At 43.9% G+C, this 18688-nt stretch overlaps 1 protein-coding gene across 2 annotated transcripts in view; it reads right to left on the bottom strand.

Annotated features, from left to right (window-relative positions):
* Positions 1-16244: 16244 nt before the first annotated feature.
* The window catches only part of vipr1b (vasoactive intestinal peptide receptor 1b), a 49982-nt gene continuing 47538 nt past the window's right edge, over positions 16245-18688 (bottom strand). For both annotated transcript variants that reach the window (XM_026179607.1, XM_026179608.1), the window contains one exon: positions 16245-18278. In XM_026179607.1, the coding sequence (XP_026035392.1) occupies positions 18087-18278 (192 nt within the window). In that variant the 3' untranslated portion in view covers positions 16245-18086. The remainder of the gene's footprint in view (positions 18279-18688) is intronic.

Genomic DNA, 18688 nt, shown 5'->3' with positions numbered 1-18688 from the left:
TATAGCGACATGAAAATAAGCATCTGTTAGATCGATTGTCGCAAACCAATCTCCCGGGCCGACTGCACTCAGGAGCTGTCTGAGTGTTAGCATCCTGAACCTGTACGTTCGCAGGTACGTGTTCAAGACTCGCAGGTCGAGGATGGGATGAAGCCCTCCCCCTTTCTTCGGAATGACAAAATAACGGCTGTACCAACCTTTGTCCGTCTCCGAAGCGGGGACCACCCGCATTGCTCTCTTCTGTAATAGCGCCTGTATTTCCTCTCTGAGTACCAAGGCTGCCTCGGGGTTGACAATCGTGTTCACGACTCTTTGGAAACGAGGCGGCTTGACCCGGAACTGCAACCGGTAACCCATGGCAACGGTTTGCAGCACCCACGGAGAGGGGGCGCAAGCGCGCCACTGAGGGAAGTGAGCAGCCAGCCGGCTGGCCTGCAGCACTGACGGCGGGGCGCCGTCGCCCCCCAGTGTGTCTGCAGGGGACTGCATCCCCTGCCTGACCTGGCTCATTTCGCCTGCAGGTTGAGCATTTGAGATTGTTTGAGAGTAAACAACACTCTTTATTGATTGCAACATGGGAACATGTACATTTATACATTTTGTTGGGTGCACCTTTTCCGGGGCATAACAATGAAAAACAGCGGGAACACTCGATGTGGTCGCTTGAACATTCAACACATCTGAACCGTGTGCAGGGGTTATGTGCTTGGGAGACCGCGATAGGGAAGTGCAGCGCCTTCTGGGGCTGACAACCTGAACAGAACTTAAGCGGCACCTCTTGTGCGGCAACAGAGGGGTAAGAGCAGCGTCTCCCTGCGTCTCCCGGCCTTTGCCCCAGGCCGACTGGCGTGGAGCTCGGGCCGGAGTACGTGCTCTCGCCGGCGGCCCTCCCACTCCAGCAGTGGGCGCCGGTCTCTTGCCAGCTGTCAGAGGAGCGGCGGGCCTGTGAGAGCTAGCAGTGGGCTTGGGCTGGCGTCTGGGGATGATGTCGCGCAGAGCTTCCGTCTGCTTCTTCCTCAGATCGAATCTAGCCTGAATGGCTTCAAGTGAATGTCCGAATAACCCAGCCGCAGACGCTGGTGCGTCCAGATACACAGCTCTGTCTCTATCAGGGACGTCGGAGAGGGTCAGCCACAGGTGCCTCTGCGCCACCACTGTCGAAGCCATCCCTCTGCCCAGGGAGAGCGCTGCACAGCGAGACGCACGGAGGATGTAATCCGTGGTGACTCTAACCTCGTTAAGAAGAGGTGACAGCGGGCTGTCCTCCGGAACCAGCGATCCAAGCTCCGCCAGGCACATTGCTTGGTACGTCTGAAGCATGGTGACGGAGCTCATGGCTCGAGCGGTGCCGGCCTGAGCCCGATAAATCTTCTCCAGCTGCGAGGCCGAGAATCTGCAGTGCTTGGACGGCAGAGTTGCGGGGCCACCGACACCATGGTTATGGGACGGGGCCAGATAAGCAGCCAGAGACGGCTCCATAGGGGGTGGGTTAGCTAAACCAGCTCCCTCGGCGCCGTCCAATTCCATGTACTGTCCATAGCCGGGCACAGTGACGCGGGTAGACAGAGGTTTGTCCCATGACGCTGTTAGCTCGCAGAGAAAGTCTGGGAACATGGGGAGGCAGTTTTTGGCCGTTGCGGGCTCCGGTGGAAGGAAAAAACCCGCAAACCGCGACGGCTTCCGAGCTGGTGGAGGAGAGGGCCAGTCCACCTGCAGCTTCTCAGCGGCACGGCGAAACAGGGAGAAAAGAGAGGTGTCATCGTGGCCGACCGGCGCAGCAGCGGCGGCATATTGGGTCGACAATGAGCTCTCCTGCTCATCCTCCGACAAACCATGGATGTCCAGGCCGATGTCCAGCACGTCATCGTCTTCCTGGGGAGCGCTGGCGGGCTTCAACCCAGGCTGAAGCCCGTCAGCGCTCCTGCATGGTTCCGGTCCGTCATCGGCTAACCCGTCAACGTATTCCATGTGGTCAGCCCAGCTAATCGCGGGGACATCGACCTGAAAATTTTCGTCTTCGGACTCGGACGAAGCCGGGGCTCCAGACTCGGAAAGAAGAGGGTCATGCCGTGCGACAGCCGAGCGTCCCAGCACTCTTTCCACAAACGTCACCCGTCTTTCCAGGGTCGAGCGTCGGAGCTGGCGACAAAACGCACAAGCTTCGGGCTCCGTCAACGCTCTCCTAGCGTGGACGATCCCCAGGCAGACAGGGCAGGCATCGTGCTGGTCGCTGTCGTGCAAAGAGAAACCACATCCCTGAGGACAGGGGCGAACAGAAGATTTCTGCTTTGCTCGCTTCGGTTTGGAGTCCATTCCCAAAACGCAAAGGGAAACGCTGCACAAGAAAAACTTGAAAATAGCGCTCCGCGGGCAGCCTACGCACCAGCTGGGCGGTGGAGGCTAACACCAACAGGGGCAGTTAAGCTAGGTTCAAGTTGGCAGACAACGGAGCTAACTAGCAGTAGCTAGCTAGCCCAACTCAGCAGAGGTGTTCTCAGCGAGGTGAAGAGCGTAAGAACTGAGGGATGACGGTGATGGCAGCGGCTATATGTGCGGGCGGGGCCTTGCGCGTGTCATCACACGTCATCTGCCGTAAAGGCGTGAATAAAGGTTTCTTCAGCCAGGACACGCGAGGGCGTGATATCCCATACTTATGTGTTGTACCGAGTGAATCGACTGAAAGGGAACAAACAAGAGACACGGACTCGCAACAGAAAAGCCGATCAGCTGATCATTTAAGCAGTTTCACGATTGAAGTAGCAGCTGGAGAGCGAGAGGCAGTCGCTTGTTAAGCTTAACGTGGGAATGCTTTACAAACATTCAGAGATGGACTTACACACTTGCTTTACTTCTCTCGGGGATAACTTTGTCGGAGATGAAATGCCAGGTTGCTAGCGAAGCTCCACATGCTATCCAGACCACCGACAGGTCGGGCATGCCACAGCTGCTCTATCACGTGATGCATACTGCTCCGACTGCTAACGTTCTGAGGTGAGTTACGGCGTGTTGCAAGTTTTGCCAGGTGCTTTCGTGATATTTAATGGATCGGATTACATTTTTTATTTTTCTCCGATATCCGATCCAGTAATTTAGGTCAGTATCGGACCGATACCGATACGTAATATCGGATCGGTCCATCTCTAGTTGAAACTGATAAATTCTAAACATACAAGTAAAACATAAGTAAGTAAAATCTGACTTCCCCTAAAACCTGGCCAAACCCACCTTAACATCAGCAGTGGGATTGGAAACATTACTTAGAGAGGTTCTGATTGTGATTTACACTTTTATAATGACGTCCATTTAAATACATTTAAAGGTGTATTATTGACATGATTTGGTTAAATTTAGTTTTTCAGTCCGAGAGGGTTAACATGACTGTGACCGCAGAAACTCACCAAAAAAAAAACGTTATTCAGAAGTGTCCTGTTTAATGCGGTTGCAGGGTCCGGTCTTCTGAAGTAGGACTATATGAAATTACTCTCAGATTTAATCAAGGTGAGTCACCCTGGCAGCCATTTCTATCCTTTTAATCTTTGTCTCAGGTTCACTGCTCAGCTGACAGCCTACACTTTGGCCTTTCCCATTAATTTCAGACGCATCATTCATCTTTCATTCCAGGTGCCATGAGTGTTACAGTCTCCCTGTGGAGGCCTTCAATATCAAAAGTGTAAAAAAATATGATGAACTTTTCTCCTTCTCTCTTTATTTTATTAGCTGTGGGCAGCAATGAACTTCACCTTTAAAGCTTACATTTTCCTTATTGTATTTGTGACTACAGTGCAGGTTTTTAAATTAACAGATTTCTTGGTTGCTTAGGGGCATATCAACACACAAAATCATCTAAATCCTCCATGATACACTGTCGAATTCAAACCCTATGTCTTTAGATTTTGGAGTCTCTGTAAGGAAGCACTTATTATTTTCATCCAGACACCTTTTCAGTTTTGCAGTCTGCACTCTTTAGATGTCTACTGTTGCAAAAAATAATGGCTAAGGTTTTACATTCTCATCATGTTCCAGCTGTGATGTGGTGAATCTAAGTCTGGGACTCCAAACCTTAAGGCAAAACCACATTTTCCTCATGCTTATCATACGTTCAACAATTCAGAAGCCCTGAGTCTTTGATGTTCCTTGCTCAGGGATCCAGCTTGGCCATTTCTACACAGAATAATATAGACATACAAGTTTATTTTTATGCCACTTGGATTTGAAGCCTATCAGACAGAGTTGACTAAGGATCCATGTCTGCCATGGATTGATATTATAACTCATGAAGCTGACAAATATTCAGTTTTTTTAAGGACTTTAAGATGTTCTCTGTAAAGCTGAGCCTCAAAGTTCATTCTTGACTTTTTAGAAACAGCGGATGAGAACCAGTTTCACCACAAAGTCAAGTTATCTGTTGCTGGAGCAATCAGAATGGTGATAGAGTTTAGTGAATTGAAATCGTAATTTGCTTGTTCAATTAATTGTTCCCTGATGAATTTGTGAATTTTTGGGACAGGGGCTACAAAAGGCTGAAAAACTAAGTGGTGCTAAAATGAAACAGCCAGAGGGTTTCTCAGAAGTAAAGATAGAATAGAATAATCTTTTAATTGTCCCACAAGGGGAAATTTGGTTGTAACAGCAGCCAAAAAGACACATATACAAACAAACAGTACACAGGACACAGAACAGAAACATACAAAATTTCTTACACATTTACATTAAGGACAATGGTTACTATAGAGTACTGTACAGTTATTAAATTAAATAAAAATAACTACAGGTAAGAGGCAAACCAGGTTGTGGTGCGAATTGGTTAATTAACTTATTGCAGTTACAGCATTGATGTAAACATCTATGTTTGTTGGGAGCAGTTCTGATTGTACAGTCTGACAGCTGCAGGGAGGAAGGACCTGCGGAAACGCTCCTTCATGCATCGAGGATGCAGCAGTCTGTCACTGAAGGAGCTCTGCAGTTCAGCAACATTTACATACATGGGGTGGGAGACTCTGTCCATCAGAGATGTTATTTTGGCCAGAGTCCTTCTATCTCCCACCACCTGCACTGGGTGCAGGGTGCATCCCAGAACAGAGCTGGCCTTCCTGATGAGTTTATCCAACTTCTTCCTCTCAGCTGTCGATAAACTGCTGCTCCAACATACCACACTGTAAAAAATGACAGATGCCACCACAGAGTCATAGAAGGTCTTTAAAAGCGCTCCCTGTACTCCAAATGACCTCAGCCGCCTCAGCAGGTAGAGTCTGCTCTGACCCTTCCTGTAAAGATCATCAGTGTTGTGGCTCCAGTCCAGTTTATTATTCAGGTGAACACCCAGGTACTTATAAGAGTCCACTATCTCAATGTCCACTCCCTGGATGTTCACCGGTGTCAGTGTGGTGGGTCTGCGTCTCCGGAAGTCCACCACCAACTCAAATTCAAATTCAAATTCAAATTTTATTTGTCACACACACACACAACCATACACAGTATGACATGGGGGTGAAATGCTTGTAGCTGTACAATGCCCGACCATTAAATGACAGAAGAAAAGTTTTACAATATTTACAATTTACTACAAAAATTTACAAATTAACTTAGGAATTTACAGTAAAGAATGTGCAAATAGCAGAAGAGATTATAAAGATAAGGATTATAAATTATAGGATTATAGGAAATGTGTGGTGGTGCGTGTGGTGACGTGTGTGAGAGTCCAGTCTTATAGTGACGTGTTTGGGAGAGTTCAGTCCTACACCTGGTTCAGGGCCCAAATAGCCTGGGGGAAGAAGCTCCTCCTCATTCTCTCTGTTTTGGCCTTAAGGGAGCGGAAGCGCTTCCCAGACCTCAACAGTGAGAAGAGTCCATTGTTGGGACGGGAGAGGTCCATCATAATCTTCCTAGCTTTGGACTTGCACCGCTTGGTGTAGATGGACAGCAGGTCAGGGAGCTCTGATTGAATGATGCGTTCTGCCGAGCGCACCACCCTTTGCAGATCTCGTCTGTCCTGCTTGGTGCTGTTCCCAAACCAGGTGCAGATGTTTGACGTCAGGACGCTCTCGATGGTGCAGGAGTAGAAGTTCTTGAGCACCTTCAGTGGCAGATGGAAGTCTCTAAGTCTTCTGAGGAAGAAGAGACGCTGACGGGCTTTCTTAACCAGGGTGTTGATGTGACAGGACCATGACAGGTCCTGAGTGATGTGGACACCCAGGTATCGGAAACTGTCCACTCTCTCCACTGGCGTGTCACTGATGATGAGGGGTTTGTAATTCCTCGCCTGCTTTGTAGTGAAGTCCACAATCAGCTCCTTAGTCTTGCTGATGTTTAGGAGGAGGTTATTCTCCTGGCACCAGGTCTCCAGGTTCCTAATCTCCTCCAGGTAGGCCGTCTTGATGTTGTCGGAGATCAGGCCCACAACAGCAGTGTCGTCAGCAAACTTGACAATGGAGGTGGTGTCGGATGTGGCTACACAGTCATAAGTGTACAGTGAGTACAGCAGGGGGCTTAAAACACAGCCCTGAGGCACTCCAGTGCTGAGTGAGATGGAGGGGGAGACTTGTTTTCCTACCCTCACTGATTGGGGTCTGTCTGTGAGGAAGTTGAGGATCCACTGACACAGTGATGAGCTGAGTCCTAGATCCGTCAACTTGGTGAAAAGCTTAGAGGGAATTATTGTGTTGAATGCTGAACTGTAGTCCACGAACAGCATCCTAACATAATTCCCTCTGCCAGTGTCCAGGTGACTCAGGGATGTGTGGAGCAGGTGAGATATGGCATCGTCTGTGGAACGATTAGTCCGGTAAGCAAACTGAAGTGAGTCGATGGTGGGAGGAAGTGAAGAAGTGATGTGATCTCTCATCAGTCTTTCAAAACACTTCATCACAATTGAAGTCAGTGCTACTGGACGGTAGTCATTGTGGCAAGCGGGCTGTTGTTTCTTTGGAACAGGGACAATAATGGACTGTTTGAAGCACGTGGGAACCACAGCTTGGGCCAGGGAGAGGTTGAAGATCTCCGTGAACACCGGTGCTAGTTGATCAGCGCAGGCTCTAAGGACCCGGCCAGGGATTGCAGCTGGTCCTGCTGCCTTCCTGGTGTTCACCCTCCTGAAGGTGTTCCTCACGGCATGCTCTGTGATGACGAATGCATTTTCTTCACTGGTGCACTCCAAGCGTGCGCAGCCGTTTGTTGTTTTAATTGCTGCGGCGTCGAAGCGAGCATAAAACGTGTTCAGCTCATCAGCCAGTGAAGCATCGGCATTCATCATTGAAGAAGCTGGTCGTTTATAGTCCGTTATAGTCCGCAGTCCTTTCCACAGGCTCCTAGAGTCGCACTGTCGTAGCTGTGACTCTAGTTTTTCCCCGTAGCTCCGCTTTGCCTTTCGGACCGCGCTGCGCACGTTGTAGGACGTAGCCTTGTATAGGTCCATATTACCGGAGACAAGCCCTTCATTGTAGGCAGCGGTGCGTGATCTCAGAGAGTCGCGGATGTTTTTATCCACCCACGGCTTCTGGTTGGGAAACGTTCGGATGATACTTCTTTCGGCTGTGTCGTCCGCTAGTTTCCCGATAAATCCCACAACCGCTTCCGTAAACATGTTGATGTCATCAGAGCTGCGCCGAAACATGTCCCAGTCTGCGTCATCCAGTGCGTCCTGCAGCGCGGCCACCGATTGGTCCGTCCAGCGAGCGACCTCCCTCCTGATTGGTGGATGCTGCTTTAGCCTTTGTTTGTAAGCAGGTATGAGGAAGATGGCGGAATGGTCCGATTTTCCAAATGCCGGCAGGGGTTGAGCCTTGTAACAGTTCTTGAACGGGGTGTAGCAGTGGTCTAATGTCCTCGCGCCCCGGGTGGGGCAGTTGATGTGCTGGTGAAGGTTGTGAAATGTCCGTTTGAGATTCACTCTGTTAAAATCTCCCATAACAATGAGTGCGGCATCTCGGTGAAGTGTTTGTTGATGTGTGAGAGCCTCATGTAGCTCACATAAGGCAGTGTCCGAGTCCGCGTGAGGCGGAATGTAAACAGTGCAGGCAATGACCGCAGTGAATTCCCGAGGGAGATAGAAAGGGCGACACTTAACGATCAAAAGCTCCAGATTGGGCGAGCAAGAGCGTGTGAGTGGGGAGATGTTTGTGCTGTCGCACCATCTGTTGTTCACCATCAAACACACTCCACCACCTCTTTTCTTCCCCGACTCCATTGTCCTGTCCATGCGGTAAACCGAAAAGAACCCCGTCGGCTGCACGGCGTGGTCTGGTATCGCTGGGTTCAGCCAAATCTCGGTGAAGCAGAGGAGGTTGCAGTCCCGAATGTCTCTCTGGAACTTGATTCTGGCTCTGAGGTCATCAAGCTTGTTCTCGATGGATTGAACATTGGCTAGCAGGATACTGGGCATGGGTGCGCGGTGTGCGCGAGCCCGTAGCCTGTTCCTGATGCCGGCTCTTTTACCTCGAGGCCGTCGCTTAGGGTCGCGTCCTTTGTTCTCTCTCAGGATCTCCTTTGGCCAGGTTGGGTCCGGAGTTAAACATGATGAAATGTTCGTGTACTGCAGACCAATAGAAACCAAAGTGTCTCTACTGTAGCGGATTTGTGTGTTTTCCATGATGCCCATGCAAGATTATCGCAGATATAGCAAAAAGTGACGAAAAACTGCAAAAAGTGGAGAAGTTAGGGCAGAGCATCCAGCACGGCAGCCGACCTCACCGGCGCCATTTTGTCAATCAAACTCCTTGGTTTTCCCGGCGTTGATCAGCAGGTGGTTCTGCTGACACCAGTCAACAAAGTCCAGAGTCCACTGTCTGTACTCTGAGTCGTCCTCACCTGTGATGAGGCCGACTATGGCAGAGTCGTCAGAGAACTTCTGTAGGTGGCAGCGTGGGGAGTTGATGATCAGAGGAAGTTCAAGATGAACAGAGGTTCAGCAATCTGCAAAAAGAACAAAAGCAACACACAAAAAACAACAATGAAAGTGTCTACAAATTGTGGAACTATTTCAGAATAATAAAAAAAAAAAATTATGAAGACTTAAAATCTCTCGTTATCCACAGCACATAACATCTTTGAAAGATTCAGAAATCTGGAGAAATCTCTGTGCGCAAGGTTGAAAATAATATTGGAAGCCCATTATTATGAGGCCCTGAGATAGCACTGCATTAAAAGCAGGAATGATTCTGTCATTGAAATCACTTTGTAGTAAGGAGAAGGACCATCACTTGTCATTAGCACTCAATTCAAAAGCCTGCATGACTGATATGTATAGTGTGGGTACGTTTCATCAAACTGGCAGCTTCTAAATCTGGAAAGGCACCATCAGTGCTGAAGGTATACTCAAGTTTTGGAGCAACAATTGCTCCCACCCAGCAGTGTTATGTGACGGCTGTGTGCAGGCAGGAGAAGGACCCAAAGTGCAGACTCCGGAGACAGAAAGTAACTCAAAACAGCTTTAATGCTGAACTCAAAAGGGTAACAAAACTAAGCCTACAAAATACACCTACGCAGACAGACCACACAGCAAGATAAGGGTAGATCGCAACACGGACACAGAGAAACACAGGGCTTAAATACACAGAGGGAGCAATCAGGGAATTGGTAACAGGAGGGAAACACAGCTGGGGCAAATCAGGCCTAACGAGACAAGGGGAAGCAAAACCAGATACATTAACATCAGACATGGACCTTAAAAATAAAACAGAAAACATAACACAGACTGAACTAAAGACACAGACTCACATGCAGGCACTGCAACAGAGGGAACAGACCAGGGTAGACAGACACTGACTGGACACGGGGATATAGCAACTAAGGATTACACAGCGACATAAACCATAAGACATAACTCTAACGAAGACACCAAAGAATAGAAATGATAAATAATATAATAAACTCAAAACCCTGGGTCAACGACCCAGGCATCCTAACAAGCAGAAGGCCCTGCATATTTCATAGTGGTAAACTTAGTCTTGTCCCAACTTTCTTGAGATGTGTTATTGCCATCAAATTCAAAATGAAGTAATATTTTTCTTAAAATGCAGCATTTTCTCAGTTTAAACATTTGATATGATTTCTATGTTCTGCTGTGAATAAAACTTGGGTTGCGTTCCATTTTATTCACATTTTTCTCAGCATACTGATGGTTTTGAGCCTCTGAAAACGGGGGGCTGCGAATAAAAACGGCTGTAAAGCCTAAACGGTTATTACAATACTTTTGCTACAGCGTTTGAATTAAAGCTGAAAGTCTGCACTTTTCTAAACATCTTTTCATGCATGTAAAGAGCACGCGTTGAGCTCTGTGTGTTTCATTTGCCCTTTTCTGGTGTTGATGTAAAGCCTTTTAAAAAAATACCCCCCATAATCCCATTACTTTACTCTTTTTGCTTTCATCCACCTCCTGTCCTTTTATAAGAACACAGAGATAGACAGAAATTGGCTCTTCTATCAGTCCCACACTAACCGCTCCTGTGTGAGCTATCTACAAAGCTGCTGCAAATGAACATTAGAAAAGCAATCAGATGAAAAGTCATTATTTCAAAACACAGTCTGCTTTTTAAACAGGTGTTTTAGTTTTTTCTTTAGTTTCTTTTTTTTAATTTGAAGTTGGACGTTTGGTGGATTCACGACATTGCTGCAGGGCTTTTAAATCTAAATCTGATAATGCAAGAAAAACCTATTTTTGGATACAGTTGTGCGTTAAGAGTTAATTAAATTGATTTAGCTGCAAAGAAATTCCACATGAAGGCACAAGAACTTTCAAACAATACAAATACTTGACCCAGACAAGACTTTAAATGCTATGTGAGTAATAATTTCCATTGATGAATTGTGCATTCATTTCATACGTGAGATCAAGCTTCCCGTGATTGTATAAATGTGTGGTGTAATTTCCCAAGCTTGTTTACACCCTGCCTGGTTAGGCATGATTCATGCCCAACCAGGCAAATGTGCTGGTGGTGATAAATCACTGTATGTATACTGAATATGAGCACATGTGTTTCATTCTAATTAACTGGGGTGTGATTTAATCATAGCTGAGCATTTATTTTTTTAAAAGCAAGATGAAAGAGCAGCTCGGCAGCCATAGAGATCAAAAGGAAAAATGACATCCTATACCTCACATTACAGGTGTCAGAGGTTGCAAACTGAACTTTGACCTCAGTGATCGATCTGCTTGTTTCTGTTACTCTATGTTATAGAGCCTGGTTTCAAAATGTAGATGAAAAGAGTCCCTTCATGTGCTGCAACTTGTTTTGACCGACCACTTAGTATCCCACATGATGATATAAGTTTACACAAAATGCACTTTTAGCATTAAATCAGCATTTTGACATCACACTGGTGGAGGTTTACTTTAAACCAGGGGTCTCGAACTCCAGGCCTCGAGGGCCGGTGTCCTGCAGGTTTTAGATGTGTCCTTAATCCAACACAGCTGATTTAAAGGCTAAATTGCCTCCTCAACATGTCTTGAAGTTCTCCAGAGGCCTGCTAATGAACTAATCATTTGAATCAGGTGTGTTGACCCAGGGTGAGATCTAAAATCTGCAGGACACCGGCCCGGCCTGGAGTTCGAGACCCCTGCTTTAAACTAATATATATCCCATTATTATAATGTTAGTGCAACAGTGCTGGAAAAAAAATAAGATATTTTAGCACTGAACATCTCCTTACGAATTTCAGGTGGATATCTTCTGTGTTTCTAAAGTGACAAGGACTCAAAGATACTCAAAAAATGCAAAATTTTGACCCATATGTGCTGTAAGTTTTCATGGTTTATTTAAAGATGCCAAAGTTATTTTACATTAATTAAATAAATAAATAGTGAATCAGCTGGTTGTGAGGGGGTCAGGCGGTGGCACTGATTGAGTTTTCAAAAGAGTGACCTAATGGCCTTTATTTATGATGTAAGGGCAGTTGTGCAACATAAGTAATTTACCTGTAACTGATTTATTAGACTACCTGTCATAAAAATAAGAAAACACTATTTTTTTATGTCTGTCAAAAAGTTGTTTAAAAGTAATACTATACAGTTATTTATTAGGCGATTTACCTGAAAAAAATGACAATAAAGTTTCGTGTTTGTGACCAAAGGACCTGTCATGTATACAATATTGAAGGGTTGGTGACATTTTATTTACAGTGATTTCTCTCTCATCAGTGACCTCCTGATATAGGGAGAGGCTGATTACCAGATCAGCCCCAGCCAGCCTCCCCAGCACTGGCCCCTGAACCCACTGCACCACCCCTCCTCTGCATCGGAGACCCAGACCACACTCCACGCAACCATGTAAATAAAAATAAATCTATTCAAATTCATGGATTTGTCCACAGTGGCTTTGTTGCTGTGTGCGCACATGGCAGTCTTCTCAGTCCTGCCTCAAGTGTGTGGAGGTGGCTGCTTGAGGGAAACTACTGGGGAGTTTACGTGGCAGAATATCTTTGGGGGTCATTGAGCCGGGTCAGTTCAGGGCCACTGTGTTCTTTAAAATCACCATGCATTGGTTGGAAGTCATGGTTGGCATGCTAATGTGTGAAATGGTCATAAAGTTCAAGGTGAGAAATCAAAGTTTATTGTAACACTCTCTGTTATATGCAAATCACTGCTATTGCTCCTCATATGACATAGAAAGTCTAACATTTGTCATCAGTTAGTGGGTATATTTTTGTGAATTACAGCCAGTTACTGGAGCCATCCCATACACGGGGTACAATAACTCAGTCCTAGATTTGCACTACCTGTGGAAAGTAGGCAAACCTTCAGTATTTATTACTGACTCTCAGCCACAGATCAGGTTGGATTTGGCAGACAATGTCTCTTTTAATCAGCAGATGTGATCAAAACAGCCTCACAGAGCTCACTTGTTTGCTCCGTCGTTCACCTTTCCAAGCTTCTCCTTATTTGTCACATGAATATTTAACCAGTGCTATGAATACTGAATGATGCTCAAAGGCAAGACACCTGTCTCGCATTTTAAGAGTCACAGGGAATCTGAAAATAACTTCATCCGTCTTCTGTCTTGTCTGCATCCCACGCTGTCTTCATGAAATCTCACAGCTGTGACCTTACATTGACAAATTTCGAAGTCTAGACCAAAAGTAGTCCAAACATTTCATCTGACTGCACGATATTCAACAGCAGAGCATAAACATAAACGTACAAAGATGATCACACACAAGCCTCAAGGTTCTTCTTTTTATTTTCTGCATTGAATTTCATGCGGAATCCTCCAAACCGGTTAATCCATTTATTTACATTTGCTACCTTTCCAGTGCATTGGTAATCACATTATATGCAAGCTCAATTTGCCTTCATGGACAGAGCTAATGAAAAATGAGACCCAAAAGCAGCTGATCAGAGGAACAGGGCATGAAGCAGTGTAGTTGTTAATCTTTTATGGCACACAGAGCCTTGTCTTTGTTGAATTTGTTTTTCTTTATGTTGCTGAACTCCGCACGAGGTGCCCCACACTCAAGTCAGTGAATTGTAGAAATTAAAATGAGGGACAACATAAGGATGAACTTTAATAGCTGAAGTTTTATACACAAAAGCAAACTCTGAGAGTCAGTCATATCTATCAAATACTGAAAATCAGTTTGAGGTGCATGAATCTTTACTTTCATTCATATTTGTATATTTTTACTTAAAGAAAAATATCTCTGAGGGCCAAATTGTAGTGATTTTTTTAATGCAGCATTTTATTTCATTGATGTTGCAACACAATGTAACAAACACAAAATCAGACACAGTAGCCAATCAGCTGTTTTAATTCGATTAAGAAAATCAAAATCCATAAGACAAACCTCTGCAAAATTCCTGTATTTTTCACGTTTTTGTCATCTTTAATAGGTGTAAATGTTTGTGAGGTGCAGAAATGTACTACTAACCCGGGTATCCAAATTGAGCAACAACATCTTACAAACATAATGAATACATTTTCTACATGAAACGCTAAAAATGAATTTTAAAGCCATTTTCCCACCAGCAATAATTAACTGTTTGTTCTGCTTAGCTCCTAACGCATGGGACCATTACTGTCATCTTTAAGGCAGTGGAAAGATGACATAGATGTCAAACAACTGAACTCTTCAAGTCTTTACAAATCTTATTGGCATAAATGATTATTTTATGTCAAGAAGTTTATATTGTCAGGATTGTTCAAGATTTGTGAGATTTCAGTGAGTTCTTCCATTGTAAACCACTGGCCCGCCCTTGGTGGAAGATACTCTCTAAATATATATATATAAATATATGTCGCCCACTTATGTAAATCTGATTATTCTTTCTTTGCTTAACTGAATAGCTGAAGCCCCGGGAGGGGAAAAAAGTGTATTGTGTAAGTTTTAAGATATTTTGTTCTTCTCAGGGCACTGTGACCTGTAACGGCACATAATGAAGGTAAAAACTACAGCCATTTAATGGGATAATACTTTTGTGTGGGGTGCAGAGAGGGAGTGTTTTCAACCCATTGGGTTGTCTGCTACAAACACGCTGTTGCCACAAGAATCGAATGTACTCCCTTGTGATGATATTACGCACTCATATTAGCTGAAATTTGTCCTGAAATAGACACATTTTTATTTGCTAAACATGATCAGAATTGCTGGTCAAAGAGGAAATGGGTGTAAAATGTGAATATTTAAATATACAAGGAAAGGAGGGCAGATTTTTGTTCTTATTGCAGGCATTAGCATATTTGCATGAAAAATTTGCTTTAAGTGAGTCTTCCTCAGAGTTATATAAAGAAATAAGTGACTTAACCGCCTAATTTCTCTTTGATATTTGGGCATATTGGGCCCGATGAATGTTAAAAAAAAGAATGACCAAATTTTTTTTTTATACATTATTTATGTTTTTAAGAAAAATGAGGATATTGGTTTAAAATTTTGATAGAACAGTAGCAGTATAATGTCCTCGTAAGTGGATATCAGGCCCATGTAGAGCAAAATTGAGTATTTTAGTCTAAATAACCCAAAATGTGATGTCCACATATGTGGACGCCAGGTCCTAGGAGGTTAAAGCCGAGCCTTTGTTGAGTAGCCAAAAGCCCTTGTGAAAATAAGCCTTACTTTGGTAACAAAAGCATGGTATAGGATATCTTTCACAAAAAAAGCTCATTTTACGTTAAAGGTATAGGAATTTAAAACAATACTGAAGCACAGAGGAACTTTACAAAGGGATACTAGACTTCCACTTTCTCGTGTGTTTCTGAATAATTTATTTCATACAATACACGAGGAGAAAGGTTTTTTGGTAAAGTAAGTTTTTTGCTAATATAACACCTTTAAAGTTACACATTAAAATGGCAAAATTAATTAGCACATTGAGCCGTTTTTAAAAGGAAAGCATGGCTTTATGTGTACACAGATGTGACCAAATTGTACAACTGCAGATTTACAATGTAATGCTTTACACCAGTCTTACACAAACCGCACAACAGCAAACCAAACAAATGATCTTAAACCCAGATATGCATAACACATTATCCAGTTAACAAAAAATCAGATTTACATTGCACATAGTTACTCTAAGTGCACTCTTATATATATATATTATCCCTTTTTAATGTTTGGTAACCAAAACAATCAACCCAAGAGACATATGTGACTGAATTTGAGAAACACTGTCTAATATAATTGCTTTCCCACTTTGTACACATCTATTTACATTCACCATTTTAAGAGGTATACTGGAAAATTCACAAAATTACACTAAAATTACTGACGACAAAAGACAGGCGCAAAAAATGTAGGAGTATTTAAGCACACACTTATAAGCAACGTGAAAAATGACATTTTAATCTCTGATTCTCTTCCGCAATGTGCCTTTTGTCCTGGCTGGCCCTCCCCAAGTGTGGTTCTGTCGGAGGTTTCTTCCTGTTAAAAGGGTTTTTTTCTTTCCACTGTCGCCAAATGGTCACTCGTAGGCAGTCGCTTGATTGTTGGGGATTTCTCTGCATGGTCTATAAGTTGCAATATCAGGCAACTTGAGGTGACTGTTGTTGTGATTTGGTGCTTTTTGGCAAATGTGTCTATTTGCCTTAATCCTGCGACTTAAATTGACTCATGTGTGCACACTAAATATGAAGCTAGAGTCAGTAATGTTTGTGAACTATTTGGAATTCCTAGGGTTCATGCATTATGTGATCTGGTCATCATGTAACTCAGAACTAAAAACGCAGTCTAACTAAATTACACTGTTACACTGAAATGTTGAGGAGCTAATTTAGCCATTTAAATCAGCTGTGTTGGTTCGAGGACACATCTAAAACCTGCAGAGACACCGGCCCTCATGGACTGAGATTGCCCACCCCTGGTCTAGAAGAAGACTGAAAATGTCACCCTTAGATGAGAGCAAATTGGTTAGATGTTCAGGAACAAGGCAGGAACCGCCAAGGATTAAGTGTCACTGTCCACAGTGAAGTGCTGATCAAGAAAGAAGTCGCTGCAAAATTAGCATGTCATTCACCTGCATGATGAGTGTATGTAAACTTCTGACCACAATATGAAAGTGGTTCCAATCTTTTTCCTTTTCTCTAAATGTTTAATTATTACTTTCAGCAATCTGAAGGCGATATATTGATATTCAATATTTCCTTGACACATATTACCACATTAGAATTTTTTTATTATTCTTAAACTTAATGATGATCTAAACCTTTAAATCACTGGTGGGTTGAGATGATTTCCTTCCTCCCGTGTAAAGCTGGATCCCCCCGTTGTTCCCTCTAGTATGAACAAGCCTTACTTTCAAACCTACGCGAGGTCAAAAGCACAAAGACAGCATCGTTGTGACAGCGCCAGTCATCCTTGTCACTTTGCTTTGCATACAGGATCTAATATTCTCTGCTGACTTGTCAAGTTCAGACTCCTCCGATGGAGAAGTAAGTCTGAACCTGAAGAATTCAAAAAATATTATGCATAATGGAGATTCAGAAGATTCTGAATCCTGTCATGCTTTAATTTGAAAAAACGACACTTAGTGATTCATTACTATTATTATAACCACAATGTGATGTGTATTGTACAAGCATTCCAAGTTTATTTACACTGCACACTTGACTGTGCATCATTTTTTATAACTCTTCCCAAGTAAATGTAAACATTCAAGGAATGAGCTGCATATGGACATCTCCTCTTCAGAGCTGCTGTACTGCCCAACAGCCAGCAAAGACTAGACCGCAGAAGTCGGTTCAACACACCAAACCCAGGCACTCGTCAGTGATCGACACAAAACCGCCACAGTGCCCTAAATAATGAAAAATATCTACCTAATCATAGGCTCAGAATCACACACGCCAAGAGGGAAGGCTGTGTTGATAAAAGAAGGCAAAGGGCAACCGGTCTCTCATAAGCATGATAGTGCAGAGAAGGGCATTTGTGCTCCAAACCCATCATTGTGAATCAGCATCACTTGGTCTGAAGCCTAATCTGTTTGGCATTTATGGAAATAAAGTTTCCTGCTCTGTAAGCCTGTCTTTTTTTCTGTCTTCCTACACAGCAAAGGGGGGGGAAGTGTAGTATTATGCTTATTTTGGATACTCTAAAGTATGTTTTAAAGCAAATTTTCCAGCACTATTTACATTCAGCACTCAAACACACCCTCACAGTCCAGTTCTGGTATAGTACCTTTGTTAGCCTGTGATGCTGCTGTTAGAAAAATACATCACCTCAATTTCTTCCAAAGCTTTAGCACAAAACTTGACTATTTGGAGCTGCAGGAGTGCACAAGGCTCAGAGTTACACCAGCCCACTCACCTAAGCACACAGGATATTTAAAAAATAAGAGCTGTAGTGATATGACTTGAATTCACCTGTACAGGTGACCTGCGCAAAAATGACTCTCTCCACAAACGCTTTGTTTGTTAAGCAATGTGCAACTTACCTTCTCATTTAAATGTATTTTTTGGAACAGTTACAAACTGCTTCAAAGCTGATTATGGTCATGTCGTGTCCTTATATCTCTTTTTCCAATCCTTTCATCACTTTCCATCTTCTGCACCACACACATGACCCAAGAGTACTTATGGTAAAGCTTATATATGCTGCGATGTTCTGCCTAATGTTTGGCATGAGAGCATTTTGTACAGCATTTTGTGTGTCTGTGTCACTGTGACTCAGATGCTAGACAAGTCATCGTGACAGGATAATGAAGCCCGGCGAGTTTTCGGGCTGCACCGTGTCAACATGGTGATCTGGGTGTTGAAGTTGTTGCTGCTGCCAATAGACGGGTGCTGGTATTTGGTGTCTGAGCCCATGTATCTCTGCAGGTGCCACCTCCTCCACTTCCTCTTGATCTCTCCTTGGACCTGAAACCGATTAGAGCAAAAGGGACAATTACATGTTTATTCAGTAAGTAGAGCTACATGTTCTTTACCAACATAAAACATTGCTGGGAATTCACTGATAATGTTTTTGACACCTCTGACCAAAAACAGAGTTTATATGTTAACAAAAGGACAAAATGCTGCCAAATGCTTTCCAAAATACCCGTGTACATGTGGACAGGCCCTGCTGTTACTCCCTACACACCTCTGTCATTCTCCAAGTGTTTTACTTGAATTTATTTCATACAACAAATTTGGACAATTTAGAAGATTTTGAATAATCGACTATAAAAACTGCAGCTCTCTTAAAAGCGGGTGACCTGCATTTTAATTAAACAGAAAAACAAATTGGTTGGCGTGATTTTCAGCAGCAGACGAAGCTCAAGGACGGA

This window comes from Astatotilapia calliptera, chromosome 9 (assembly GCF_900246225.1).
Source record: "Astatotilapia calliptera chromosome 9, fAstCal1.2, whole genome shotgun sequence".
Lineage (NCBI taxonomy): Eukaryota > Metazoa > Chordata > Actinopteri > Cichliformes > Cichlidae > Astatotilapia > Astatotilapia calliptera.
Note: the sequence above shows the minus strand (reverse complement) of the source record. Positions and strands in the feature narration are given on the sequence as shown.